General features: G+C 37.6%; 2 protein-coding genes across 5 annotated transcripts; one reads left to right on the top strand and one right to left on the bottom strand.

The window, feature by feature from the left end:
• The first annotated feature begins 1,246 nt into the window (after positions 1-1,246).
• On the top strand, positions 1,247-7,427 carry LOC113735967 (uncharacterized). Of its 3 annotated transcripts, none has more exons than XM_072066591.1 (7): positions 1,247-1,521; positions 1,649-1,723; positions 2,246-2,303; positions 2,603-2,658; positions 3,916-3,978; positions 4,466-4,531; positions 7,218-7,427. In XM_072066591.1, the coding sequence occupies exons 1-7, from the start codon at positions 1,459-1,461 to the stop codon at positions 7,227-7,229; spliced, it is 393 nt and encodes a 130-aa protein (XP_071922692.1). In that variant the 5' UTR covers positions 1,247-1,458; the 3' UTR covers positions 7,230-7,427. The 3 variants fall into 3 exon arrangements, with proteins under 3 accessions (XP_071922692.1, XP_027118726.2, XP_027118733.1); XM_027262925.2 differs by lacking the exon at positions 7,218-7,427 and adding an exon at positions 5,364-5,730; XM_027262932.2 differs by lacking the exon at positions 7,218-7,427 and adding an exon at positions 4,631-5,450.
• On the bottom strand, positions 7,415-14,678 carry LOC113735979 (ABC transporter B family member 11-like). Of its 2 annotated transcripts, none has more exons than XM_027262939.2 (13): positions 14,134-14,678; positions 13,103-13,652; positions 12,728-12,782; positions 12,329-12,504; positions 11,996-12,217; positions 11,611-11,849; positions 10,938-11,463; positions 10,499-10,772; positions 9,485-10,368; positions 9,013-9,279; positions 8,618-8,881; positions 8,228-8,521; positions 7,415-8,114 (listed from the first exon to the last, which is right to left on the bottom strand). In XM_027262939.2, the coding sequence occupies exons 2-13, from the start codon at positions 13,463-13,465 to the stop codon at positions 7,731-7,733; spliced, it is 3,948 nt and encodes a 1,315-aa protein (XP_027118740.2). In that variant the 5' UTR covers positions 13,466-13,652; positions 14,134-14,678; the 3' UTR covers positions 7,415-7,730. The 2 variants fall into 2 exon arrangements, with proteins under 2 accessions (XP_027118740.2, XP_071922525.1); XM_072066424.1 differs by having other exon boundaries at positions 13,103-13,609; positions 14,134-14,507.
• Between the last annotated feature and the right edge of the window lie 1,323 nt (positions 14,679-16,001).

Raw genomic sequence — 16,001 nt, 5'->3', positions numbered from 1 at the left:
GTATTGTTTATCGGGATACGAAAATTTCCAATTTACTCCTACGACCGCCGGTGTGGCGTGGATACATTTTTTTATGGTAGGTTGTCCTTCCATTTTTATATCATTAGAGATTCCAATTTTTTTTTTTTTGAAAGTTACCATTAGAAATAAGAATGATTATCTATTTTCAATGCTAATCACAAATTACCCTATTTTTTATTATCATATATATATATATATATATATATATATATAGGGATAATTTCAGAAACCTTCCTTAAGGTTTCTTACAGATTCACTCGACTCCCTCAGATTTAAAAAATTACACTTACTTCCTTTAATATAGTAAAATATCTATAATACCCTCCACTTGATAAACAATTTTAGATTTTAAGACAATAAATTTACAAAACCCAAAAAAAATCCTTTTTTTTTGTCTCTTATCTATTTTCGCTCCTCTCTTTTCTAATTAATATAACATCTTTTTATTATCTTTAATTTTATGGATATTAGTAAATTGAAATTACAGAATCAGTAAAGACAGCAGATTGTGTGTCAAATTAGAAGGAAATAAAGAGACAAGTAGTGATACAAAAATAAATAATGAAATTGATGAAATTAGAAAAACTAAAAATATAGAATTTGTCATATTTTGTTTGTTGTCAAGAAAATGTTTTATAAAATGTTAATAATTACAGAAGGATTTCTTTCATTATATTATAAATTTTTTATGATTTTATTATGGAGATAGAATTTATTTTCTACTTTTGAGATGTTAATATTTTTAAAGTTACAGGAGAGTTATAATAGCAGTTTTAGGTCAGACTAACTTATATTGCAAAGATATCTGAACATTAATATTTAATTTTGGGGTACAACTAGTTGTCAATGGGGTTTGTGTGTGTGTGTTTTTTTTTCTTTTTTTTTTGTTTTTTGCTTGGCAAGTATTAATACTGTATATTTAATTTGAAATTTTTTGGATGACTATTTGGTTTTAGAACTTATGTTTGAATGATTGTTAGGAATTAGAATTGTTGATTTATGCAAAGTGTGGAAGGAAAATGATTGAATATACTATATTTTTCTTCTTTAATTTTATACAAAAGAGTAATTTAGGATTTTTGTGAGAAAATCGATCTTGTTATTAAACATTAAAAATAGGGGAGGTATATATAATTTTTAAAACCTGAGAGGAGTTCTCTGTAATTGTTAAAAACCTAATAGAGGTTTGTGAAATTATCCCCACACACACACACACACACACACACACACACACACACAAAACCCAAAACTAAGGCCATAATCGGATACACTTTTAAGTTTTATCAGCTAAAAGACCCAAGACAAGGAAACCTTAGAGGGTTTTCTGAAGTTTGATTGACTGGAATCAAATCAAATTCGTCAGTAGATTTGTGGTCTTCCGAAACCCAAAAAAAAAAAGTGTGAGGAGGAAGGGAGGGAGGGAGGGAAGGAAGGAAGATGGCGGACGACGACCATTTGCCTCCCCAGATCAGGCTCGTCAATTTCGTCTCTGAAGAACAGGTTCCTTACTCCCTTGTCTTCCTTCTTTAGGATTTTAGTACTCAATCAATTAATTGTCGTTAACTGGTCCTTATAAATGAATAAAAAAACAAAGTAATTCATGAATGAAAATGATGGGTTATTTCAGTTGGAAGAAGCCAGGAGAAGTAGGGGGTCTCGCATCGACGATGGAACTGCCCAGAGAGATAGGTCCCTCTACGAGGTCTGGTGCTCTGTCTTTGTTTCTCTTCGCCAATCCCCTCCCTTCCCTTCCCTTCTTGAGTTTACTAGATTTTTGTGCTTCTGGTTTTCTATTTACTGGCATTCTATTATCTTTCCGAGTTTGGTCCAACTACACACAATTCCCCCATTATTACTTCAGCCAATATGGCAAGAGAGACCCAAAAAAAAAAAAAAAAAAAAAAACCGCATTTAGTAGCATCAATATAATTAACTCCTGCATTTTAACTCTTGCTATCCATAATCGCTCCTATTCCCAAAAAGATATCAGCTCCTCAGGCATTTCCGGATTTTCCTCACTATCAGCCTGTGTTGTCTATCCTTGCAAACACGGCTACCCTTAAGTTGCTACAGGATTTTCGCTTCATGTAGTTTTGGTGGAGTTTACATTTTATGTGCATTTTTTTTTTTGCCTGCCCGTCTTTCCTGTTCTTTGTATGAATGTCTTTCTGTCTTTTGAATTGGTTGGCAATCATGAGCTATCTTTCCTCGCACAAAATTGCAGATCCTCAAGGAGAATAAAGACAGAAAAGATGCAGAATTCAATGAGCGTTTCAAGCATAGTAAGCTCTTAGTATTGTCTTCCACGGCCAGATTTCTTCTTCTAGTTGTCTTTTTCCATTATGCACAAAATTCCTTTGCGCCTTGTTCTGCAACCTTATTGAGAAAAGAAATCTCACTTCTTCTTCTTTAAATTCAGATTTCTTAGTATTGCGTCCATTTTTCTGGATTGCTCCCCCCCCCCCCAAAAAAAAAACACAAAAAAACAAAGGCATTCTATATATTTTTTTAATGAAATCTTGAGGTTTTTGCATTTGACAATCATTTGAAAGCAGAAAGTTGATATCTCCCTATGTTGCAGGACCTCCCAAAGCATTGGATGAAGATGAGACTGAGTTTCTCGATAAATTAGAGATGGTAACCTGTTTACTCAGCATCGTGCTAGGATGAATAAACTCTTGACACCTTTTTTTTTTTGGCCATTCATGTATTGCATAGCTCTTCCGATGGCCGTGTTGAGATTTTCTAGGTAACATGCTCAAGTGCTGAAGTTCAAATTTTGTTGACTATTATCACACTACAAGTTGGAGTTAGCTATAAAATCTTACTTTGTAAATTGAAGTGGATTTGTTTCATCTCTATGGTTTTCTCAAGTTAATGTTGTGCGCATCAAGAATTTAAAATTTGTAAAGGATTCATTATTATCTGCTTGATTTATATGCTTTTGTTTGTGTATGGAGGTGCAACTAGAGTAAGTCGATGTAAATCACAAATAACTGCAGATTAAGCTATTAGTATTTCAAATTCAAGTACTCCCTCCGTCCTACTTTGATAGTCCTGTTTTCTTTTTTCGTCTGTCCCAAATTGTAGTCCACTTTCCAATTGAAAAATATAGTTGTATTTTAATTTTTCTAAAATATTCTTATTCAATGTAAGTTGTTGTTACTATAAACCTACCTTATTTAATGAGAGTTGATTCTTTTTTTTACCATCAATTCAAGTTCCCATAAAGTTGTACTCTAATTAATGTGAGGGTATTTTAGGAAAATAATTACCTAAATTGATTGTTCCAACAAAGTTAACTACTTTTTATTAAACTGTGTGAAAAAAGAATCAGAACTATCAAAGTGGAACGGAGGGAGTATGATTTGAGTTTCATCTACCGAAAAGGACTGCAATCTGGAGGCTAATGTTTCTTTGCACTTCACGTACCTAGTTGTGAAAGTATATGAAAAGAGAGCTAATCATGCATGAAGATCTGCCTTAAGTTTTTAATTTGTATCTGGGTGGTTAATTTCTTGGTCTCTAGGACTTGCTGAAATAGAAAAATTAAAATTAACAAAGAAAAAGGATGTCTGCAATTGGATAATTCTCCTTAGGTTTAAGCTGAACAATAAATAAAATCATTTACTTTTGGATTATTCGCATCGTTGCTCTTTAATCTTGAGAGTTTGGATGGGATATAAGTTTTTGCATCCTTCTATTTGTTGGTTTGTAGTAATTAAAATTTATATCATGAGCTTTGATGTTAGGGTGTATCACTTATTTACTTGTAAAGGATTTCAAACTTGGAGACAATGTAATGTCATGATTTGGAAGTTTTTGATACATATTTGTTAGTGTCTGCTTTAGTAGATATAGTAGCTTTATCTTGATTTTTGAATATTCTTTTAGTCAAGGAGAGAATATGAACGCCAAGTGGCAGATGAAGAAGCACTGCAGCTGCAAAGATTTCAAGTAATTTCGCGATACTTCTCAAACTATTTTCCTCCCTTAAGTTGCATTAAATTGTTTAATACAAGGGGAAGGAAAGGGGAACAGCAATCTTAGTTGGGTTGGTAAGGACATTGGCTTGGACACCTAAGGTGCTAGGAATTGTGTTATCCTCAGTTGTATCCCGTCCAACCCCCCCCTGCCGCCCCCCAAAAAAAAAAATAAAAAAGGCGGGGAAGGTAATCAAAGAAAAGCCGTAAGATAGTATTTGCTTGTGCTGCTTCTTGGTCTCTGAATTGTATCATCCTGACAATCCCTAAAAGCTTGAATTTCTGAAAATGTTAACCATAGAGTATCTCTTGCTTTTTGCCTTTTTCCTTCTTTCAAACTAGGGATTAGGTGTCTCTTTTCTAATCGCCCGAAGCCTCTTCATCTGTCCTTTACTTCTACATGCTACCATGTTTGTTTCCTTTCTTCTTTAGTTTCTAATAATTATAGGATTTTGATTTAGGCGGCTGTGGCAGCACAATGTGATGTTCATGAGCTAAAGGAGACGCCTTCTGCTCCCAAAGTACAGGTAAGTTTTGTATTGTCTTTGCTGTTTTTAGCTTCTCTATTTGCAATTTCACTTTTTTAATCAGGAAACAAATTTGATAAGATGGTTATTTTTTCATAGACAATAAGGATGAAGTAATTTTATCAAATACAGAAGATCACTTACAAATCAACCTGGGGAAAGATATATAAGATCAATTTGGGGATGAGATTTATGATGCATATGCACTTGTCAAGCTCCAGACAGAAGATAGGGAACTTTTACTGAATCTTAAATCTTAATCACTTGGGGTAGGTTTTTTTTTTTATTGTGTTGGGTTGGCCCAATTTATCCAAAGCTTATCTAGTTCTAAGAGCTATAAGTTATCCAAGTGAATTCGGGAGTCTTCGGGTGCCATGAGATAGCATATCTTAGGTTCAATGTTATCTGGACTGGCTAATATATGGAATGAAAACTTTGGATGAGTTGAGATCAATGGAAGTGCCAAAGAATGGGAAGATTCTGGAAAGCCTTTATTCAACTTCAGTCCATGAAAGATTGACTCCTCTGGTTTCCAGATGGGGGTGGCACTAGACTAATTGCACAAATCTTGATGGTGAAGCCGCTAATTGAGTTGAAAAGTTTCTCTGGCATTTTTTATTAACTAAAGCACTCTAGTTAGTCTATAAACACAATACTAGCAGTCATCTTGTGGCAAAATGAGGCCCAAGTTATGCTACTGAAATTAGTACTGCTGCAAACTCTGCCTGCATTAAATGATGCCATGCTTCAGAAAGTTTGGTTAAAGGAGGATAGGCAACTCCGTTTGTATAGCTGAATTCTTGATGTAATGATCATTTTTCGGTGTAAATAGGATCAAAATATGTCCAAGAGGAAGAATCCTTCTTCTCAACCATTAGGCATGGTTATTAAAGTCAAGCCGCAAGCAAAGAAAGCAAAAGGGGATTTGATGGGTTCAGAGGAGACTGCAATTGCTGTGGAAACACCTGGTGGTGATAAAGCTGAAACTCATAATAGCGATAATGAGAAGTTCCATTTTGCCAGGAATAGCAGTTTGGTTTCGTACAGTGAAAGTGATGAAGATGAATGAGATTTTGTTTAGTTCTCTGTGTGGTAGATTAATTTGTTAATTTACAATATACTGCTACTTTGGTGAGGATACCGTTGCTAACTGAAACTATGGGGAACTAGAGCGAATGAATTCTTCTCTCTTTGGAACTCTTGAGATCTTTGGAAATGCATTTTCAAACTCGCGGGAATGAAGCTGCAGAAGCTCAGGCAGCAATAGTTTTTCACGACGCAGGGAGAGTGGTTGTAAAAGCTGCAATCTTCACCGTTTTGCAGCAGTAGGCACCGATTGAAGGCCGTATTCTTTTCCAAGTTTCAAATAGTGAACCGAATGAATATTGATTTAACCAACACTTTGCAGAATGAGAAGAAACAAACAAAGCACCACAAGAACAGTAGTAAAGCTTACAGTTGCTCGCACGGGAGAGATATAAACAAACTAATTTTCATTTTTTTTTTTACCTCCTGCACAGAGATAGGAACAGACGGGCGCACCCTCATTGGGGTTTAGGTATAAAGGATTTGGGGCAGGGACGGTCATCAGTATGACCGTCCCTGCACGGTTCATGGTCCAGATTGGACCTCAAAAAAATGTGCGGCTCAGATAATAAGTGGTAACTCGATTTTCGCGTTAAGTGTGGGGCCCACCACTATCTGTTGTGAAAATACAACTTGTGAAAAAAAAGTTACACGGTGAACAAAAGAAGTTACGCGCTGTTGATGAAGAGGAAATTTGTCAGGGACGGTTGCAGGTATAAATCTTGTCTACTGCTCTTTATGAACGGCAAGTGGCAGTCAAGCATCAAATCACAGTAATACTTGGGTGTCAAAAAAAAAAACACAAGGTGATGGAGTAGTTTGTGGTATTAGGGTAAGAGTTGAACAGCACTGTTGTTAAATTCGGACCGGATAGTGATTCAGTTAAATTATTGGGCCATGGGTCAATTGATCGGAGCGTTTTAAAAAATTCGTTGATATTAGCATGATGTTATAATTATTTTATATTTTCATAAGTTTCAGAAATATTGAAATTAAGTTCTTGATTATATTTGACTAATCATGAAAAATGTTTCAAAAATATTAGACTTGAAATCAAATATATACCTAATGATTATATATAAAAATGTCAATTCAGGGTTAAAATGTGTCCATTTTCCAAAATTACTTGAAAAAATAAAGTAATACAAGTTGGAATCATTGATGCTAAATTAATGAAATCATAAAGATGAAAACATCTTGATTTAGAGATCATTTAATAAAGCAAGTGATTTTGATATTTACATTAAATGGGTGATGTTTTTTTCATTCCTATTAATAAATGAAAGTTTTACAATTTAACTAAGTCAAATTATGTTTGATGAAAAGAAGGAAAAAAAAAAAAAGAGTTTGAGAATCGGGTCAACCAGTCGAATCGGATAACTGATTTAATCGATTTTTGATAGTTTTGACTAATTTTTTAGCAAAACGATTTCATACTACAAGCAAATTCGAAAGATTGTGATCGAACCAATCAGTCCTATTCGAGTCTAACAACACAGTTAAACAATGATACTACAAGATTAGCTTATGAGGAATGCCTGGTTGCGTAATTATTATTATTATTATTATTATTGTTTTTACAAACTTCATTTTCTGACAGCTAGGCTATTGAGATGACCATACAATACAAGCTCTCTGAAGCAGCGAAATGTAAATTCTAAAACAATTTGGATAGCGACGATCCATTAGATGTTGTTCCATGCAGCGTGTTTGGATTGTAAGTTATTTGAGATATTTTTACTGTAGCACTTTTTGTGATGTGAGATAAAAAGGTAATTAGAAAAATAAAAAAGTGTATTGAAAATTGTAATGGTGATGTAAGTAAATATATTTAGGCAAATAACTAACGGTCCAAATACACACACTATGGTATACTGGTCATTTTGTGCCAGGTTTACAATAATCTTACATTGAATGCTGATCAGATTTATGCGTACAAGCTGAAAATGGTACAAGAAATAAAGAATAGCTAAGCTAAGCTGTGCGCTGTTCAGCCCGCAGGGTTGGATATGATTAATCTGTGGCGTTGAATACATGCATACTCCAAGAAACAAAGCTAGCGATCCGGCAGCAAAAAACTAGCGATCCGGCAGCAAAGTAGTATTCTTTAAGGTCATGAAGAAGAAGAAGAAGCAGCAGCAGCAGGAGCATTGGCATTCATGTGAAGTGCGACTAAGGAGGCATAAACACCATCTTTAATCTTGACCAGAGCGTCATGCTTTCCCTTCTCCACGATCACTCCATTTTTTACCACTGCAATCACGTCTGCTCCCTTAATTGTTGATAACCTGTGCGCTACTACCACCGTCGTCCGATTCACCATTACTTGATCCAGTGCATCTTGAACTATTCTTTCGGATTCAGCATCCAATGCGCTGGTTGCCTCGTCCAGCAACAACACCTTTGGACCTTTTACTATGGCCCGTGCGATGGCCACCCGCTGCTTTTGTCCGCCCGACAGTTGGACTCCGCGCTCTCCGACCATTGTTTCGTATCCCTTTGTTTTTCAATTTTTATTTTTGTAAAAAATGGAACCAAATATCAGTACTTGCAAAACCTATCAGAAATCGCAGGAATGCACCGAGTAAATTACTGCAACGAGAGACGAACCTGTTGCAACCCACTGATGAACTTATGCGCATTTGCCAACTTTGCTGCTTCTATGATTTCTCCTTCCGTCCCATTCCCTTCCTTCCCGTATGCTATGTTGGCTCGGATTGTATCATTAAACAGCACGGGTTCTTGGCTCACAAGGCCCATTTGCCGTCTTAGCCATTTCACTTGGAATTTTTGAATCTCAATCCCATCCAATGCAATGTGACCTGAATCAGGATCGTAAAATCTTTGCAACAACGAGATCACTGTGGATTTCCCACTTCCACTCTCTCCAACTAGAGCAACCGTCTGAAACATCACAACCCACCCCCATCAAATTACTAAAAAAAAAAAAAAAGAGTCCGAAAAATAACTGTCTGAAAATTGTTCTCTATACAATATCACCTTGCCGCTGCGAATCTTCAAGGACAGGTCTCGGAATATCTGAACGTCTGGTCTGCTTGGATACCTGAAGCTTACACGCTGCAACTCAATTTCGCCATTCACACTCTCTAGGGTCATTCCAGACTCATCGCTTGCGTCAATCTTTGATTTCCTGTCAAGTATTGCAAATATTGAAGCTGCAGCACCCTTGGCTTTGCTTGAGTCCGGTGCAATTGAGCTAGATTGAGAGATTGCCATCGCTGCCATTGTTAGAGCAAAGAAAACCTGCAAGATTATTAAGAGGTTTAATCCGTTAATCAAGCAAGAGAATTCCTTAATCAGTACTTGATGAAATTGTCCTGTGATTATGCAATAGACTCTAGTACTTTATGCAGTAGATTCTTCTCTGTACTTACACGGAAAACATCTGAGAATGCTATTTTACCATCCTCCACAAGACGGGCTCCAGCATAGAAACTGGTGGCATAAACACAGAAAAGCAATGCGAATGATAAACCAAAACCAATTCCACTAATCAAACCTTGCCTAATCCCTGTTTTCATTGGTCCTTCACATTTCTTCTTGTATAATTCCATCACCTTCTCTTCAGCACAAAATGAAGCAACCGTTCTTATACTTCCAACTGCATCATTAGCAACTTGACTTGCTTCCTCATACATCATCTGCAAACATATACATTTTACATAATTGGCTGACTTAGCCAATGCTCACCACCACTACTACCAAAATAATAATAATAATAATAATAAAAATCAGATATTTTGATTTTTTTTCTAGAAAGAATTTGTTGCCATCCTCTATAATAAGTGAAAATCAGCTCTCAACAGTAACAGCAATGAAACTAATAGTATGGGTTCCGAAACTAACCTTTGCATCTGCACTAAACCCTTTCATGAACTTGATTTGTACATATCCATTCAATCCTATCAAAGGTAACATAGCAAGAATAATAAGTGCCAGTTGCCAACTTGCACTAAAAGCAATAGCCAAACCAACTATTGTTGAGGAAGTGTCTTGAACCAACTGCGCCAGTGCATCTCCAACTAATGCACGCACACTTGCTGCATCAGCAGAGAGCTTTGCACCAACAACTCCACTTGAGTGCTCGGACTCATCAAACCAACCAACCTCCATATGAACCACCTTCTCAAAGCACATAGATCTAATTCGTCTGATCAGTTTGCATCCAGCCACGCCAAAAAGGTACGTTCTTGATGGGTATGCTAGTAATGATGCCACTCCAAGAGCCATAAATATTAACGCCCAAAATCGTGAATCCTTCTTTAATTCATGAGGTGACTTATAAAATGATTTGATCACGCTAGATAGTAAGATTCCAAAAGTAGGTAATATTGCGCCATTAGCAACTGCAGCTATTACTCCGACAAGGATCACCGGTATCTCAGGCTTGTTAAGGGAAGCAAGGCGGCGCATTGAGACATTTGAAGGCTTACTTGTGATATCCTGGGTATTGACATCAGGTTCTGCCATTGTATGTTCAGACATAGTTAGTCCAGTAGGTAAACCAAATGAGACAGTGATTGACCGTCTGCTGCTATTTCCTACAGAAGATCCACGACTGATGGAACGTTTGAGTGACATTCTTTGGCTTGACTGTCTACTAGATTCTATGGTGATATCAGATTTGTCTTTTTCTTCAATATATTGTTCTGCATCTCTATTCACTTCTTGCAAGCGTATAAGCTGACTGTAAGCTCCTTCGGGATCATTAGTTAGTTCAGAATGCGTACCTGAAAAGTGAAAACAAACCATATGCTATTCATCATAAACGCTGTAAAGAAGAAAAGAGCACAAGATAGAAGACATTCCGACAAAAAATGGTTCCAAGTATAACTGAAAACATCATATGATGGTGAGTACCTTTCTCAATAATCTTTCCCCGGTGAATGACTGCAATCATGTCAGCATTTCTCACCGTGCTCAGACGGTGTGCAACAATGACAGTTGTTCTATTTACCATGATTCTGTCCAATGCCTCTTGTACTATTCTTTCAGATTCTGCATCTAGGGCACTAGTTGCTTCATCTAGAAGTAAAATACGTGGATCTTTTAAAATTGCTCTAGCTATGGCAATTCTTTGCTTTTGTCCCCCAGAAAGCTGAGTTCCGTGCTCTCCGACCATGGTGTCTAATCCCTGCTCACAATTTTTGAGGAAAACAAACTATGTAAGTGTTTAGAAGTCATAAGCGCAAATTGGGCATGCCAATTACAATGATTAGTTATCCCATGCTCATGGAATTTAAAACAAGTGAGAGTCAGCATGATAGATGCAAACAATTTTGAACATGAGAAAAAGAACCTTGGGTAGCTTATCAATAAATTTAGCAGCATTGGCCAACTCAGCTGCAGCTCTAATTTGTTCAATTGTCACTCTTTCCTTGCTATAAGCAATATTGTCCTTAATGCTGGCAGTGAAAAGCACAGGTTCTTGGCTGACAAGACCTATCTTTTCCCTGATCCATTTGAGCTGGAAGTCCTTAAGATTAGTTCCATCAATTAGAACTTCACCAGCCTGTGGATCATAGAATCTCTCAATCAAACTAATCACAGTTGACTTGCCACTTCCGCTTTGCCCAACCAATGCTGCAGTATGGCCACTAGGTATGAATACTGATAATCCACTGAAAATTTGTTCATCCGGTCTGGCGGGGTAACTGAAATATACATCCTTTAACTCGATATCTCCGCGAATATCGTCCAGTGTCTTTCCACTAGCATCATATGCATCTATCTCGGGTGTTCTGTTTATTGTCTCGAACATCTTGAAGGCTGCAGCACGACCTGAAGCAAATGCAGTCATGCAGGGCGATGCTTGTCCCAAGGACCTGAAATAGCATCCAAAAAATCAAATCAGCAAAAGATAGTACAATGAAGGGGCTCTTTTTAAGCTTAGAGTGTAAATTAGAGACATTTAATTTCGTAGAGACAACAAGCCTTCTAAAAAGTAGAGCAATTTATCGAGTAATACTCACATGGAACCAGATAACACTGCAATGATTACATTAAGCACTTCACCTCCTGTATTCTTTTTTTCTGCAATCATCTTTGCACCAAACCAGATAGCCAAAGCGTAACTGCAGAACACAAGACACATGACTGATCCTAGACCTAGGCCGGTGGCCAGCCCCTCATGTACTCCTGATCTGTAAGCTTTTCTCAGGGACTTGTCGTAGTCGGCCACAGCTTGCTTTTCCCCTGTGAACGACGCAACCTGGGATTGCAGCAACGGCAACAATGGTTACAGCTGGTGGAAGCAGGGTATTTCCAAATATCCCAAAATTGTTCGAAGACAAAATTCAAGCGCTAGTATTTGTTTAACTAGGAAATGAATTAACAATGAGCTCGTGATGGACATACAGTTCTGATGGAGCCAATAGTCTGCTCAACTACAATTGCAGCCTTGGCATAAGCTTCTTGTCCATGGGAAGCCATTCGGGAAATGACAAGGGACATAAGTCCTCCAGCAATGACAAGTGGAGGAATAGAAGATAACATGACGAGGGTAAGAAGCCACCCCTTGGCAAAGGCAATGACAAAACCTCCAATAAACGTAGACACGAGCTGTATGAACTTGCCAACCTAAAGGAAAAAAGATTTTTTTTTTAAATTAAAATAAAAAAAAAAAAGAAAGGAAAAAGGAATGAGTGTAAGCAGCGGCCCTTGGAGACGGCTGATTGCATAGGTTGTTACCTTTTCACCCATAGCATCTTGTATGAGAACGGTGTCCCCAGACATCCGGCCAACAACTTCTCCAGTGTTGGTTTCCTTGTCAAAGAATCCGACATCTTGGCGCAAAATAGTTTTTAAGTAAAGGCTCCTTATGCGAGCAGCCTGTCTCTCACCGGTGATCATCCAACAACTCACCTCTAATAACAAATTGGTCGCAGATATTAGTTAGTATCAAACATACGCACACACAATGAGGACCTCTAATTGAAACATGATGGAATGTGGGGGTGTACTGAGATTATTATAGTATTAGGTGAATAGGCTGTGTCTGTGAAGAAAAATCCAGACACAGGTCAATGCCAAATGTGGAGGTAGAATATGAGGGAGGCAGCAGCAGGAGTAGCTACTAGTAGTACTTACGGAGGAATCCAGCGACAGCAGATCCCAAAGCCAAATAGACGAATTTGAGAGAAACCTAAGTAAAGATGCAAACAAGTAGGGAAGTTAGAAGAGAATTAAGCAGGTATGGGGCAGATGAGGACTAAAGTAGAAGATATACGTTGCGGTGTTCCTGGAACATAGAGGATGGATGAAATTACTAGAGTCCTAGAATACATAGTACATGTTTGCATTTAGCAATGAGTAGTAGTGGTGTTTGCCACTCGGTACTAACGTTATTATGAAGCGTAGAGCAGCACATAAAAGTATGAACGAGCATATGGGTTGGTGTAGGGTAAAGCGAAAGAGGAGGGGTATTTGGCCGATTGATTTAGTAGAAGAAGGAAGCTATTTTACCTTAGAAACCACCCGGACGACATCTTTGATATTCTGGGTTTGTCCGAAAGAGTCTGTCAATTCTCCGAAGAAGACGGTCATGAGGGGAAGGCTCAAGCCATTGCCAATGGCACCAATAGTTCCAATGATCATCAAGAATATGTCGGTAGAATCGGCAAAGGAGAAAAGCTTGAGAAAGGGAACGGTATTGGCAGTGGTAGTGGTGGGCTCCTCCTTGTCCTGCTGAGCAGTGACCACCAGATCACCATTTGTTGCAGCAGCAGTAGTAGCGTGGATCTGTCCCTGGGTTGTTGCGGCTGCGGGCAGCTGGTTGGTATTTGGATGGCCGCTGAGCGGGGAACCACTCTCTTCATCACCCGTCATCGCACACAAACGATCCTCCGTCCTAACAAATTGTTTTAGTTGGTTCCTCCCGAGTTGGTACTCTGGGCTGGGAATGGTTTGGGTTTTGGTGCTGATGAGGATCAGAAAAAGAAGGCGGAAGCCTGTTGGTATTTTGTAAGGACGCTTCAGATAACATATGCGATCAGTAGTGTCCAGGCCGGATTAGCTGGAAGAGGAGGAAGAGTCTTTTCATGTAAGTGCAAATCAAAATTAAAAATACACATTTAATGAGTAAGCGGCATAAAAAAAGGAGGACCGGTGAAAGAAACAGGAAGCCATTATTGACTTTTGTACATACTGCTACTGCTACTTGTAATAGAGAGACATTTCTAAGACGACAAAAAAAAAAAAAAAAAGGCAGATGATGAGATAGAGTAGTCGTTGATAGAAGAATGATAAAACCAACTTAAGAAAAAATATTAAGGAAAAAAAGCCCCAGAAGATGTGCTTTGGATGAATGAATGAATGAATGAAGGGGGAGAGAGAGAGAGAGCGGGCAATTATTAATTATGAATGAATGAATGAAGGGAGAATTAATGCGGAAATTATGAAAATGAAGTTTGAGATGGCAAAAGGAGTAATTAGAGTATGAAGACAATTAATTAATGGCATACTAACCAGTGAAGAAAAGAAAAAGTGCGACTTACAGTACAGATACAGAAAGAGCAGCAGATGATCGGCCGGCGATGATGCACTAGTAGCTAGTGTTATATGATGGTTTAGTAGAGTGTGTTATATGATGGTTAGAGAGAGAGAGAGAGAGAGATAGCTAGAGGGGCTGAGGCGGACGCTGGTGGTATCGTCGACTTGGGCAGATGATGGTATGGAAAATGGTGGCAAGGAAACTAGTAGTACTAGACTTGTTAGTCTGTACCGAGTGGGGAGAGACGGAAGTTGAGGGATTTCAAAAAAATTATTGGATGAATCTGCTTCCTTCTCCTTCTGGTGGTGGTCGAGGGATTGATGGCTTCTCCAAAGATCCACTCACCACCCTGCGCCGGTAGCTATAGCTATAAGCCTTTCTTTTCTTTTATACTGTATTTATATAGTAGTAGTAGTAGTGGTAGTCCTTGACTGCCAAGCAAACTATTTAAGATGCCCAGGGGAGGGGGGGGGGGGGGGGAGGGGGGCGCCTTTGTGGACTTGGTAGTTGTGACGACTCGTGAGAGGCTTCTCGGCTGTTGGATTGTTGGAGACTTTTTGTAATGCTAATGGTATCATGCTTCTTGTGGCGGGCGCCGTAATGGGCGGACGCGGATCCAGGCTTGGGTTTGTTTTGTTTTCGCCTTTTTTTTTTATTACTAGTTGTACTCTCCCCTGATGTGATGTGAATAACTGAATACTACTGAGTTTGTTTGGATAGAGAGAATTTGGAAAAAAAAATTTTGTCTCACAAATCCCAATCACCTTCTTATCTTCCCAACCACCTTTTTATCTCACACACATCACATCACAAAAAATGCTACAGTAAATATCTCAAATAAATCATCCAAATTCTCTCTATCCAAACAAACTACTGTGTAATAGATAGGGGTGGCAATCGGGTCGGGTTCGGATTGTGCGGGTCGGATTGAGACCTAAGTATAATAAAGAACGTGCTAACCCGAATCCGACCCGCCAACCCGAACCGGGTCAGGGTACCTGACACGAACCCGAAAATTTCGGGTTTGCGAGTTGACTCGAAATGACCCGAAACTTAATTTTAATTTATTAATTTATCACTGTAATTTCTAATAAAATCAATTTTCACAAAATTAATTACATCATCAAGTAATAAAAATTTAAATAAATAATTTCAAACCAAATCTAAACAAATTAAACACCATAAAAGTGTTTTATCCCAAATCAAATATAAAATAAATTAAAACAGAATAAAAGTAAAAAATAACATAATATATTATTTGTCCAAATATAATAATTTTAACTTCACACAAGTTAAATAAATTCATTTAGAATTAAGTAATTAATACCTTTGAAAAAAAAGAATGATTTAGTTTAGTTAAATAAAATAATTTTTATGTTTATTAAATTAGTTTTAATTCGTAAACGGGTCACATCGGATCATATCAGGTCACCACGGGTTGACCCGAAATTGACCTGTTTTTTTTTTTTTTGTTCGACCCGATTCTGACCCGAACTCCCGAAACTTCAACCCAAACCCATTAATTTTGTGTTAGTTTCGTATCGTGTTTTCGAATCGTGTCAGGAATTGCCACCCCTAGTAATAGAGTGCTGCAGCTGCGCCTTTTCGAAGATCCTTCCAAGCAGAGGCAGAAGGGCAGGATATGATCGAGCCGGGGGAGCTTGTTTGTTCCGACAAGCTTATTTACATAAACTAGACTTTGTTTGGCATTTAAATTTTTTGTCAAGTTTATCTGTTATAAATTTTTTAAAAATTTTAATTATAGTAATCTCAAAAAAATTTAAAACTATACACTTCAAAATATTCAAAAAATTTTTAAAAAAACTTTTACAGTAAAGACCCCGTAGTTCTTTTGGAGTTTGTTTAAAACTT

The sequence above is a fragment of the Coffea arabica genome, chromosome 1e, assembly GCF_036785885.1.
Source record: "Coffea arabica cultivar ET-39 chromosome 1e, Coffea Arabica ET-39 HiFi, whole genome shotgun sequence".
Lineage (NCBI taxonomy): Eukaryota > Viridiplantae > Streptophyta > Magnoliopsida > Gentianales > Rubiaceae > Coffea > Coffea arabica.
Note: the sequence above shows the minus strand (reverse complement) of the source record. Positions and strands in the feature narration are given on the sequence as shown.

Excerpts from the sequence above, each read along its gene's own strand:
- LOC113735979 (XM_027262939.2), bottom strand. The coding sequence starts at position 13,465 with ATGACGGGTGATGAAGAGAGTGGTTCCCCGCTCAGCGGCCATCCAAAT. Across the intron at positions 10,369-10,498 it reads GGGAAAGATTATTGAGAAAG|GTACGCATTCTGAACTAACT; the intron begins GTACTCACCATC and ends TTCACTTTTCAG. Across the intron at positions 9,280-9,484 it reads GGTTTAGTGCAGATGCAAAG|ATGATGTATGAGGAAGCAAG; the intron begins GTTAGTTTCGGA and ends ATATGTTTGCAG.
- LOC113735967 (XM_027262925.2), top strand. The coding sequence starts at position 1,459 with ATGGCGGACGACGACCATTTGCCTCCCCAGATCAGGCTCGTCAATTTC. Across the intron at positions 1,522-1,648 it reads ATTTCGTCTCTGAAGAACAG|TTGGAAGAAGCCAGGAGAAG; the intron begins GTTCCTTACTCC and ends GGGTTATTTCAG. Across the intron at positions 3,979-4,465 it reads TGCAGCTGCAAAGATTTCAA|GCGGCTGTGGCAGCACAATG; the intron begins GTAATTTCGCGA and ends ATTTTGATTTAG.